Source organism: Delphinus delphis, chromosome 10 (genome assembly GCF_949987515.2).
Source record: "Delphinus delphis chromosome 10, mDelDel1.2, whole genome shotgun sequence".
NCBI classification, from domain to species: domain Eukaryota; kingdom Metazoa; phylum Chordata; class Mammalia; order Artiodactyla; family Delphinidae; genus Delphinus; species Delphinus delphis.
Genome location: NC_082692.2, coordinates 33,220,158 through 33,232,909, shown reverse-complemented (window position 1 = coordinate 33,232,909; position 12,752 = coordinate 33,220,158). Strand labels below are relative to the sequence as shown.

Here is a 12,752-nt window from a genome sequence, read left to right as displayed (position 1 = left end):
TCTCCATCCATCCATCCATCCATCCATCCATCTGTTCCCCCCATACCGCTGCAACACAGCTGGCCCCTCTTATTCATATCTTGGGTGTCATTCCAGAATTTCTTTACATATATACCAACAAACAGGAAAATATATTCCTCCCCACCATTCTGCCTCACAAAAGGTAGCATACTCTTATGTACTGCTTTGCATCTTGACTTTTTTTCGCAAGATAGCTTGGAGATTTTTTTCACATTCGTCCATAGAGAGCTCGTTCCCTTTTTTAACCCATAAAGCAGCAAATGCTTTTTCAAATGCTTGAATGTATTTGGCTCTCCAACTTGTTGACATTCAAAATCTATTTATGAAAAATGTTCCTTAGTAATCGAACAGGAATATAAGACAAAAGTTATGACGACAAGAGCTTAGTGTTTGCAGAAAACAAGCCTTGCCCTCTTCTCCCCCAAAGGGGCAAAGATAAATGTGTTTTAAAGAGACAAACATTCCTTTGTTTAGTTCATAGTGCTCTAAGCTCAAAGTGGGGTTCAATAATGTGGGTTTTCTGGAGGTAGATAAAAAGGCTGGCTGTCCCCTTGGGGGCAGGAACATGGTCACCTGCATAGTGAGAATGAAAAGAGTACCTTCAGAAGTCTGGTCTCCTCAAAGGTGGCCCCTTCACGTCCACCTGATATCATGAATTTCTACATTAGAATCACCCAGGGAGGGAGGATAGAGTCCCAGAGAACCCTTGTTTTAAGTCCTGCATTGCCTGGTGAGCACGACACATGAATCCATCAGGTGCGGGGCCTTTAAGGAATGAGGCTGAGGACAGACCAGTCCCGGGGGAAGGTGACCCAGGAGAGATGGGAGCCTGGGAGCTGCTGGGATAGAGGGCAGCAAAGAGTCCAGTGGCCTCCAGGGCAGAGTAAGTCGGGTGCGAATTCAGATCTGAAGACGGAGGCAAGTTGGAGAAAAAGTCCACCTATTCTGATTCTCATCCAGTCGAGGCCCAGGATTAAGGACAGGAGACATGAACCCGGGACAACACTGAGGTCCAGCCCAGAGCCAATGGCAGCTGTCACCTGGGACCCTGTTCTCTGTGTACCTGAGCATCTTAAGAACTCAGTATGGCTCCATCATTCATCATTTTGCTGAAACACTCTGAATCATTGTAACTTTTGGCCTAAACCATCTCTCAGCCAATTAAGGCCTATTACGTTTATTATGTGCTGGATAAAGCGCTATTTCATCTTTGTTAAAGAGCTCTACTTTGCTGTGAAATGCTATATATGTAACATGTTATTGTTGTTATTATTATTATTATGTGGCTGCACCGCACAGCTTTCGGGATCTTAGTTCCCTGACCAGGGATCGAACCTGTGTCCCCTCCAGTGGAAGCTCGGAGTCTTAACCACTGGACCGCCAGGGAAGTCCCTGTAACATATTATTTTTATTAACACTGTCCTTATGATCAGGGGCCCAACACCAGAAACTCTGCTAGGGGGACGGCTCATATTCTCCCTTCTCCAATCCCCCCTCCCCCAATTCTGTCAGAAACACTATAGATCTGTCAAATACACATGAAATAGTTTATATAAATTGTGAACCAGAAGCCTCAGGTCTATTTATTCTGACAGAATGCATGAATTACACATTTTAATTAAGATAAGAATACCCCTCCCCCCCACTGCCACATCCAAATAATCTATATTCTCCTCCCCCCACATCCCTAACACCAGGGCCAAGCCATCCATAACAAATACCATCCTTTACCAGCAAGAGATGGAAGACATTCTTTTGTTGAGAGTCTTAAGCCAGTAACCAAATAGTTCTGTATATCTTTAGGTGTACAACTTCCCAAATTTGGTTTCAAGTAAGCAATGGGAAAAAGAATACTTACCATCTTCTGTACAAAAATAAAGTCTTTGTTGTAAGTGGCTAGTGCTTTATTAAACAGTTTTCTTTCTAGGGAGGTCCACTTGTCCGAACCTACAACAAAACACACATTTCATAAAAAAACAGCTCAGTTCTCCTCACTTGTGGTTGCTGGTTCACTTAGTTAAGTTACAAACTACAACTGTTCAGCATGTGATAGAATACATATCACACTCCTTTCTGAACAGGAAGTGCAGTGTAATGGTTAGGAGCCCTGACACCTGGGTTCAGATCTCAGCCGTGGCCTTGACCTTGGCAAGTTATTGAGCCTAAGACTCAGTTTTATTACCTACAAATGGGAATAATTCTGATTGTCTCCACCTCTTAAGATTTCTGTGAAGGTTAAAGAAGGTAATGCCCAAAAAGTGTCTAGCTTAGTAACTGGAAAACCATGAATGCTTAACGGAGTTTAGCTACAGTTTTTTTTATGTAATTAGGATGAGGGCAAGCATTCACGTAGCAAGTGATCCTCACATGTGCTGGATTCAGCAGTCTTCACCCTCAAGATGTTCACAATCTAGTGGGGAGAAAACCAGGAGGCCCTGCATTCAAGGTGATGATTGCGAGGATGAAGGGAGGGGTCGGGTGCCGATAGGGCACAAAGGAGGGACACCACACGCAGGTTAGGGCAGCCGGGAAGGCTTCCAGGTGGAGAGAACACCTGAGCGGGGTTTAAAAAGACACAGAAGCAAGTCAGGCAAGAAGGAGATGGAAGGGAATTCTGGGGAGAGAAAGTGGCATGTGCAAAGTCAGAGGCAAGCAGTGAGAGGACACATGTCATTCATTCATTCATCCATTCGGCAGATACTTCTTAGGAGTTTACTACATGCAAGACACAAGGGGGAAGAAAACTAATACTTATAAGTGCTTACTATGTGCCAGGCTCTAATGTACTTCACAGAGAGTAGTCATTTGGTTCGACAGACAATCTGTAAGATTGGTATTACTGCTACCCATTTTACAGATGAGGAAATGGAGGTGTTCAAGAAAGAAGCAGTAATCCGGTACAGCTCGACTACAGGGTTCCAGCAGAGGGAAAGCAGATGAGGCTGGGAGGTGAGAGGGACCGGTTCCTGACGAATCTGCAGACCAGTGAAGAAGAGGCCTTGCAGTGCCCGGCTGGTGCATCTTGCCTTGCTGGCTGAACTTGACATTCTCGTCAAAGCAGGATATGCAGATGTTTACAGAGAATGGTACTGGCCTATTTCCAAGGCAAGTCCTACTTCTGGGGGCTCAGTCACTGTGGCTGGTTTGCAGAAACTCGGCCTCATTCTGATTTTTTGAATTCCCTGTATCTCTGATTCTTTGGATGGTACATGGCTGGGCTTTTGATAAGCCTCTACTTTTCAGAGCTGTAATCTCCCAAACTATAGTATTTTCCCTTCCAACCAGAACAAGCCCAAGTTTTCCATTTTGCTATGCTTGATGGAGGGGCTAAAGTAAGAAAACCTGAATTGCTTCTTCCCTCAAAAGGTTGAGCCCAAATCATTCAAACAAGTGAAACCACGCCTGGCAGGCAGGCAGGAGGCAGACAGCCTCGGGTCCTTGAGAAAATATGTGACTCAGTGATGTCAGCTCAGATTTCTGAAATAAACACCTTCTCTGTGCGACTCCCTGATGGGTCCTTAAGCCAAGAGCTCTGGCTCCAGATGCAGGATATGCTCTCCACAGCTGGGCTGCTTCAGGCCCCTATAAAAGTAGGGCCACCACCTGATTTCTTTGGTTTGTTTCTCTCTTTAATTCTAGAAGGAAAGCAGCTTTCTGATTAACCCTCGGAAGAAGGAAGCCTCTTCCACGGGTTCTGGAGACCAGGACGTCTCTGGTTGCGCAAACCACCATAACAGGGAGAAGTGGGGCCAGAGGTTCAGAGAGGCTTTGCTAGAGTGGATGTGAGCAGAGCATGTCGGTGGGGTTTGGAGCTCTGGAGCACCGGCATCACCATTCCTCAACTTCTGTTTAACGCTCAAGGGCTTCGGGTCCCAGCTCCCGTTTGCTCCCATTGCCCAGAGGCAGAGACAGAAAGAGCAAAACAGAAAGGCTGAACCAACAACTGAAAGACCAAAGAAGAGTCATGGCTCCTTTTAGGTATCCATTGAAACAGCAAAGAGAGATCAGAGAGGCAATGGTGTAAGAGGACCATGATGGGGACATGTCACACTAGCTGAGCCCCTGGACAAGCATATAGGGAGGTTGCTGTGCTGCCCTGATACAGGTCCAGTCTGTGCAGCTCTGGGTTGCACCTCACATAGGAAGTTAGGGAATATTTTGCTGATGAAAACCCCCAATTAGATGAATGAGAATCCTTTCCACCCTCAGCCAGATCCTATGTTTCCCAAGTCAGAGAGCAGCTCGAAACCCCCGTGAGACACTCACAGGGCCACGCAGCCTTCTCAGGCCAGCACCCAGCCTCTATGGTGGACACACTTTCTTCCACCCCACGCCAAGCTTGTCATCTGATTACTGTCCAAACCGCAGTGTTAAGTCCCCAGGTCTGTTTACTTGTGAGAGGTATGTCCCTACACATCCCCAGATGGCCTTCCAGCTGTAACCCCACAGAAGGTGAAGTGACCTCCTGGACCATCTGTTATGGGGGATCCTCAAGCCTCATGGGGGAAGGAGGCCTTCTCTCCATCAACTCTTTGGTGGTGTTTAGGGCTGCTGCTCTGTGATGGGGTCTTTAGTCTTCCCAATCCCAGAGTGTCCACTCGACACCACCAGTCCTGGATTGGAAGTGGGCTACACCCTCGCAATTTCCTCTCTGTGCTGCCCCCGACCTGAGGTGCTCAGACGGTGAGAGATGGCTCCTCTACGTAGTCCTAGGGTCTGCGCTTTAGCACACGCGACTGTGCTGTGCGTGCGTGTCTGTCCAACAAGGGTGTCCACAAACTGAGAGGCAGAGGCGGGGCCAGACAAGTCCATTGGTTCTCACGCTCCATCTTCACTGCACCCTGATCATGGGATTGCCCACAGGACTGAGAATCCACTCCTGGGCTCTTGGGCTGGATTCCCAGGCTGAAGCCGGGTATATAGACATAATATCTGGATGCGCTTGCCCCAAATAATAAAGTCACTGTGCTGTGATAAAAGGGGTGACTTTACGCAGGAGACCACAGGCTGCGAACCTGGTTCTGCCACTCACTCCTTCTGGGGCCCGTGCAAGTTTACTTCTCTGAGTCTCAGTTTCCTCTTTTGTGACTCGGGGATCCTGACGGTCATGCTGTGACTGGCAGTGTTTAGTCCGAAGTATGTGCACAGAGAATGCTTCAGATCTGGCCACTCGGACGGCAGATCCCAAATCAGCCTGCAGCCGTGGGACACACGCTGTCCCCTGCTGACATCTGTGGGCACTCATGAAGCCTGCCGGTCCCTGCAGCATTCCCTGTCGTGTGTGGGCTCACCCACAGCCTTACTCTGGGCTACCTGTAACTTGCAGCCTTCTCCTCCCTGCCCCGAAATCCTCCTGTAATCCAGAAAAGGCTCAGCGTCTCTCCTCCTGGGGTCTGTCTGGCAGGAGCATTTTCCTCATTCTTGGACAAGGTTTTCTAAGCCAGCCCTTCTTGGATTCTATTTCTTGAACAAAGTCCAGGATAAAATGCAAAAGCGAGGCAGGGGGCTGCCCCAACTCACCTGCCCTCCCCCTTTGAGATCCCTGCTGTCCACTCAGCATGTCCCTGGGGTTGATGGGCTGATGACACACCCTCCCTCCCCACCCCCATCCATTCTCCCTGGGGATTCCTGGCTAGTGGGCTATTATGAGCAGGGGTCCCTAACAAGACGATTAAGGCTAATTACAAAGAGCCTAATTAACTGGAGGAAACTGGTGCTGGAACAGTATCCAGAGGAAAAATGTTCTGAGCTTCGGTTGCTGGGAAACAGGCTCCGGATGGTGGCGAAATTTGGGGCAATCTATAGCGAATGCAGGCAATTAAAAAGAGACGTGGAGGGGTGAGAGAAAGTTTGGGCACAGTATGTTTTAAAGAGGGGCTTTCTGTCTTCCTTTCAAGCTTTTAAAAACTGTTCTCGATGCTGTTGTTATAGCAGTTACATAAGAAAGACACGTTCATTGTAGAAAAAGGAGGACCTGTTTCTACACCAGATCTTCATTTCCGTGAAAGGTTTTCCATGATGGGTGAAGACTGAGTAATTTTTTTTAGGGGTGCAGGTGAATCGGGTAATACCAAAGTTCCCTCTGGAGGCCAAAGGCAGGGAGACCTTGATCTGAATCCAGAACCTGAGCTTGTCCACTAGCCTCTTCTCCACAAGTGCCACGTCAGGCAAAGCAGCAGAGTGAGTATTAACTCCGTTCCTGCCCTTCAGGGGATCACTCTCCAGCTAGCAACATGGGCTAAGGATGCCTGTGAGATGACTTCACAGCTGCGCTTCTTACAAAGTATTCTCTGGAGAACGTAATTCTGTCTCTTCACCAAACTGGGGCAGCTTCCGAGACAGAGACCAGGCCTCCCCCCGACTGAATGGGTATATTCCCTCCAGGTCTCTCCCATCTCCGGAGTCAGGTCAGGGCTCAGGACCCAGTGAGCGCTTGGGCTATGGTGGGGGCCCACAGTAGCCTCTGCTGAACCCTTGCCAAGACTCCCAGGGCCAGGTCTGACACCCCTCCACTCCGTGCCCATCTGCAGGAACTACCGGCTCAACGGAAAAACCAAAGACGCCGGAAGCTCTCTAATCACAACCAGGCATCCTTGTCACCCTGACAGACCCACACTCAAGCCTTCCCCACCCAACCCAACCGCTGACTGGGAGCCACTGCAAACAACCGCTGCCACTTATGGGCGGAGGGTGTGGAGAGAGGTCTGGACCGGGTGTGAATTAGAGAGCCTGGGGGCCACTGTGACAGCCCCCTTCCTCTGAGGATCTTAACAGGACTCTTCCGGGCTTGCCAAGCTGCCCACCTACAGTGATGTCTCTCCTGGGCCCCAGCACTGGTCGCTCTTTCCTTTTCTCACTGAACTGCTTGGGATGGGATGGGATGGGGTGGAAGGGCAGGTCAGGAGGGAAGTGATTTTCACAGGCTCCTGTCACTGTCTCCCCCAATTCACAGTCTGCACCCCTGAAACCAGTCTTGCCACCTTCCCTCCAGGGCACAGGCTGGGGAGGTCTGACCTCTCTCTAGACAACTGGAAGCCTGGGGTGCAATTCCAGGGCCGGAGTCGGGCGGGAGTGACACTGGCCACAGCCGCAGAGCTGGAAGCAAAGGAGATTTCAGAAGACAGTGTCCCAGCAAGGCTGGACCTGAGCTGACAGTCCTGCTGGAGAGCAACCCAAACAGGGCTTGGCACGAAGGCCAAGGCAGGACGGGGCCACGGGGGTGGGATTCACCGACACCCGGAACCAGTCAGAGGGTGGGGTGGTTAAAAGGGCGGAAGGCGGTCGCGGCTGTTAGCTGGGGCATGTGACGGGGGTAGACTCTGTGGCCTCCTCTGTGTTCTGGAAGGGAACCGCCAAGGGGATGGAGTCAGGCCAGACTTCAGAGATCTGTGACCTTTGTCCTTTGTGCTCATAATTCTAGAAGATTCTCTGGGACCCAGTCTGTGATCAGTTCCTGGAGAAGAGAGATTACTGGCAGACCTAGGTGAGCACCCTTTTCTTGGGGACACACAGCTAATGGGACACCAACCCTTCACACAGGACAGCTCCACCTCTCTTGTCTCCAAGGGTCAAAAGGATTCTGGAAGCAACAAGAGTGCTTCCTGGTCTGCTTATAGGGAAAGGGCGCAAGGGATGGGCAAAGGATTTCCCAGGAACCCCCAACTCCCGAAGATCACTGAATTTTAGCAGAGTTTAGGGCCTTCTAGTTTCAAAGCTTTTAGTACTATTTTAAGGTTGTTGTTTGGTGTTGTTTGGGGTGGAGGTGGTCTCTAGCCCATAGCTTTCCCGTCTCTTTTATGTCATGACACACACTAAAAAGATCACAATACCTGCTTGGCATGCTGGGAAGAACTGGAGGGAATTTGGGCCCAGACAAGGCTGCTCACAGCTGGAGATGAGCAGCCCAGAGGCGCCGCCCACCCCAGTCACCCCAGGGGCCGAGGGCAGCCACAGCAGATGCTAGGGAAGTCTCCTCGCTAAGCAGAGAAGCCTGACCCAGGCTCCAGGAGGCTGGACGGCCCGTCAGGGTTTAATGGGCAGCAGATGACGCTGGGAATTAAGAGGATTGAATTGTTTCCATGGCAGATTAGAGAGAACTCCCACATCTTCTACCCACACTTGGGGCAGACACCAAGCAGGAAATGATGGAGACAGTATTAAGAAACTGGCTCCTTGAGGCCATGGGGTTACATGATGGATTTCTTATCCAATGTGTCCATTCTGTGCTTGCCTAGTGCCAGCAGCAGCCTGTGTGCCGGGAGCGATCCACAGGCAGGCATCCCGGGCTTGCTGTGCTCAGGTGAGTGGCTTCTGAGGCCTTTCCACCCTGTGATGACAGGCAAGAGGGCCAACTCGGGAGAGGAGCCCGTTCTGCAAGGCAGACGGTGGTGGGGGTCACAGGGAGCCCCCTGAGAACACGCCGGAATCTGCAGAACAGCCCTCACCTGAGGCCACATCTGGCCGCCTGGACTGAGGACTGGAAAAGGTATTTACTGGGTCCCCAAGGCCACTGAAGTACTTAGCACCCATCTACGCACGGTCCCCCCAGGCACCAGAGACACCTTCAAATGATTAACAACCAAGGGGCATTGGAGGACCCAGCCCTCTCTGAAACAGAGAACCCAGGCAGGTGCGTGGAGACCCCCAGAATGGACAGGGCTACTGGTTAACGGAAATACAAATGTTGACTCCAACTTCATTGTCACCGCAGGTTCCCCAGCCTGTTTCACTCTCTCTGCACGACTCTAACTCCATTCAACTCTCCAAGGTGTGTCCTCTTTCCCTCGTACTGGTGATGCCATCGTTAATCAACCCCCTCCTAAGAGAGACTCGTATGTATATGTACGTGTGTGTGCACGTGTACATGTATCTGTGCGTGCACACATATACATGTGCATGTACACGTCTTTCTCCCGCCATTAGTGATCCGTCATTTAATAACTGCCTACCCCTCAGACTCCAAACTACACAGGACAGGACTCTGTCTACATCTGTCACCGTCACTTCCCCCTCTTAGTGCTAGGCACAGTTTCTTGTACATAGGAAGTGCTCATTAATTGTTCAACCAATGAATAATAAAGCTACTAGACTGTGCCAGGCATTGGGCTCCATATACTCTCTCAAATCTTCACAAAGTCCTGCAAGGGATGGAGTATGAGCCCCACTTTACAGGTGAGGAAACCAAGGCTGCAGAAGGCCACGGGGTGCAGGCAAGATGTGAACCCACATCTACTGATCCCAAAGCCCAGGGGCCGCTGCGTGCTGTTGCCCCTGTGGTCTACCCCCTGTGGCTCTTCCTCCGGGTGCACCGATCTCACTGCTGCACGTGCAGGCCTTGTCCCCTCGTCCAGCTCTTGGCACACCCATGAGGGGCAGGCCCAGACAGACAAACGCCCGACAGCGACCAGCCAGCCGACACAGCTGCCCCACCACCTACGCCCCAGAGGCCTTGAGAGCACAAGCGGCGCTGAGGACAGAATGGGTGCTATCTGTTATTAAAAGGGGACACGACCAACACGCAGACAGCCCGCTCTCGGGAAGCAAGGGGGCACAGGGCTCCGGGCAACCTACCGGCATAGTGGTAATTTGCTAAAGGGTGACATTTTAACCTGACTGGCTTCCGCAGCAGCAGCATTTCCAGAGCAGCCTGCAGACCCGTGGGAGAGAAAAGGCGAGAGTCAGTCACGGGGCTTGTGTCCTCAGAAGACCATCTGCCTAATGGGGAAAACGAGCCAGCATTGCAGGGCCCGGGGTTGGGGGGCTGGAAGGAAAAACAGAGGAGACTGCCCGATTTGGGGTCTTCCTTCTGGTCAGCACCCAACAGGACTCATCATCCTAATACCTCCTCCGCCCATGCCTGCAGCCAGCTGGTCTTGTCCCAAAAACCCAGGTGGCAGCCAAAACCCACTCCTTCCTTGGTGAGGGCCCCAGCTTCAGAGATACGGTGGAGCCTCCTCTGTTTGGAGGCTGAGTCTCTAAGGAAATGAGTGGGTGACTTGGAACTGTTTTTGCAGAAAAATCACATGTTTCATTACAACTGAACATCAACAGCTATATTAGTAATAACTGTACTACATACTGTCCTTCCAGGGAGCCTTGCTAAATAACCCTTTCAAATCTAAGTCCCTCAGCCTCACTGAGTTTGTTAAAAAAGTGGTGCAGGTGGAGTTGAGCTGTGGATGGTTTGGGGATCTCAAATCTTGCTACTCCAAGTGTTGTCCATGGACCAGCAGCACGGGTATCCCCTGGGAGCAGGTTAGAAATGCAGCACCTTGGGCCCCACCTCCAGAATTGCTGAATAAGAGCCTGCATTTTAACAAGACTCCCTAGGTGATGTGCGTGCACGTTAACAGTTTGAGAAGCACGGCTCTGCGGCACTGATCTTAAAAGGTCAAGGAGAGTTCTCCAACATTCTAGAGAACCCTTGAAGGGTATCAGTAATCTCATGAAAAGGTAGTATTGGGACATTTGTTTACCTTCACATTTTCATAAAATCAAAAAAGCAGGAGGTTAGCTCTGGTATAAGAATCATGTATTTACTAAAGGGGAAGCTGAGGCTAGTGACGAAGTGCTCCAGCCAGGGGTCCAGGTTGAGCAGGCAAATGGTCAGCTCTGATTCTGGGAAAAGGGCACCAAAGTTCTGGTTTGGGGATGCCAGAGAACTGTGCCAAAAGTGGAAGAATGACACCAGATGGTGCACAGCGAACATTTCACTTTGGTTAGGGGAGCAAACGGTTCTACGAACGTCAAACTCTGGCTGATTTCCAGGTAGGGAGGAATGACAAGCAGAGTATGACAGGCTATTTTAGGCCAAGCCTTGCTTCAGGAAGGCCTTCTACTTCCATCACTGCAGACCTGTTCCCCGATGTGAATTACAAGACTGCTGAAAAGAAATTCTCGTTTCCCAAAACAGATGTTGCCATCATTATTACTTAGGAACAGATGTGTAAACAGAAATCCAACTGGAGGTTTTCTGCAGGCTTTCAAATCCTGGCCTACTCATTGAGATAAGGAACATGGGAGGCACACCAGCCGGCCATCATCTTAAGAGTTGGTTGTGAGGGGCATGAAACAACACAGAAACTTGGTAAAATACTTTTCAGAATTCCGACATGAAGCATATGAACTGGGAAGCCACCTTTTCACAGTTCCTTACCATCACATCACCTTTGGCCTCGAAGAGAGAGTGCAAAGCAAATTCAGAATTGGTCCCTCCACCTGGCAATGCACTCGAACAGCACAAATTCAGGAGATTCTCCACTGTTGGGAACAAAGAGAGGCCACTGCATCAGAAAGAGCTCAGGGTCACCGGAAAGACAAACCGATCCTGGAGCCAGAGGCCCCCGGGAGAGGATCCAGCCCTTCCTGCCCAGTTCTTCCCCTGCTGCCAATACCTCTTTGCTGGAAGTCGTGGTTTTCCAGCTCTGGCCAGGGCTTCCATACCAGTGTGGCCTTGTGTGTGTCCTGGGCCAGGGCAGAGACATCCTGGAGTTCCGGGATCTCCGCTTGGAATCGCAAGCCAATGTTGATGCGTCTTTAATCACAAGAAGAAAAGCAACAGTGTGGTCTTCAATTTGAGACCAAGGGCAACTGTCAGGGACTTGAAAAAGAAGGAAGCCGGTTCCTTCTGTAAGAAGAATGCAGGGGCACTTCCTCACAGGGTGATCTGAAGATTCCAGGCGTGGCCTTTCCACTGGGATAAGGAATAGCTTTACGATTGGGGAGAGATGCTGTGGGGAGCAAGGGAGAAGCCTACCTGGGGCTTCAAAGCTCCCTATAACTGGGAGAGGGAGGGTCCTAATTCCAAGGGAACGGCTGCCCAGAGCACGGCCGAGGGTACCACTTAACCCAATGGGACAAATACAAAGTGCTTATTCCATTTTTTAGCCCTTTCAGACCACGTTCACATAAATGATCCCATCTGAACCTCACCAAGACCTGTGATGTGAGCAAGGCAGTGATAATTATTCCTACTCAATAGATGAGTTAACTAAAGCTTAGAAAGGTTAACTTGATCAAGATCAAATAACAAAACGGTGCTGGAACCAGGTTTCCTGATTCCTGACTCAATCTACTCACCACTCTACCATCTGGCCTCTTCTGTGCTTATCCATGAAAATAACCAGCTTTCTCTTCCATTATACCCCCCAACTCAATTACTCAACAAGGCCACTTGGAGGATCAGCTAAGAATCTTAGGGAGGGGCTGGGGGATCAAGGGCATTTGGATGGAGCCTCGTGGAGAGCTAGGCACCCTAAGACAGATGTCTCAATGTCACTGGGGATGTGAAGGCATGTGGCCCCAACCAAACTGGCTCACAGAGCCACAGATGGGGACGCCTGGTTCTCCAAACACAAGGCTCCTTGCTTTTAATGTGTTTAGTCTTTAGAAAAGGCCTTGAAATACTGGCAATTACAGGGAAACAACAGTACTTGAGAAATACCACGATCCTACATTTTTTACAACTTCTTGCCCAGTGGCCACTCTGATCCCAGAAGCACTAGCTACACTTCTCAAAGCTCCCCATCCCTTTTCTAGGCTGAGGCTTCTGTTCTAAAGAATAATTGTCTTTTCCTTACGGTTCGACATCAACGGTCTGCTCTCCAGGCCCTGGGGTGACTGTCACGTTGCTGCCATCGATGCTGTCTGAAGCACAAAAACCAGGGGTCACTGGTCAACAGGGAAGGGTACTGAAGAAACTAAATGAGCAGTTACCTAAACAGTCATGACAG

The 12,752-nt window shown here is 50.2% G+C and overlaps 1 protein-coding gene across 1 annotated transcript in view; it reads right to left on the bottom strand.

Moving 5' to 3' along the window:
- The window catches only part of TRERF1 (transcriptional regulating factor 1), a 199,383-nt gene that overhangs the window by 14,471 nt on the left and 172,160 nt on the right, over positions 1-12,752 (bottom strand). Inside the window, exons 10-14 of the mRNA XM_060021271.1 lie at positions 12,600-12,666; positions 11,415-11,554; positions 11,177-11,280; positions 9,592-9,667; positions 1,880-1,968 (exon numbers count right to left, since the gene is read on the bottom strand). Coding sequence (XP_059877254.1) covers positions 1,880-1,968; positions 9,592-9,667; positions 11,177-11,280; positions 11,415-11,554; positions 12,600-12,666 — 476 coding nt within the window. The remainder of the gene's footprint in view (positions 1-1,879; positions 1,969-9,591; positions 9,668-11,176; positions 11,281-11,414; positions 11,555-12,599; positions 12,667-12,752) is intronic.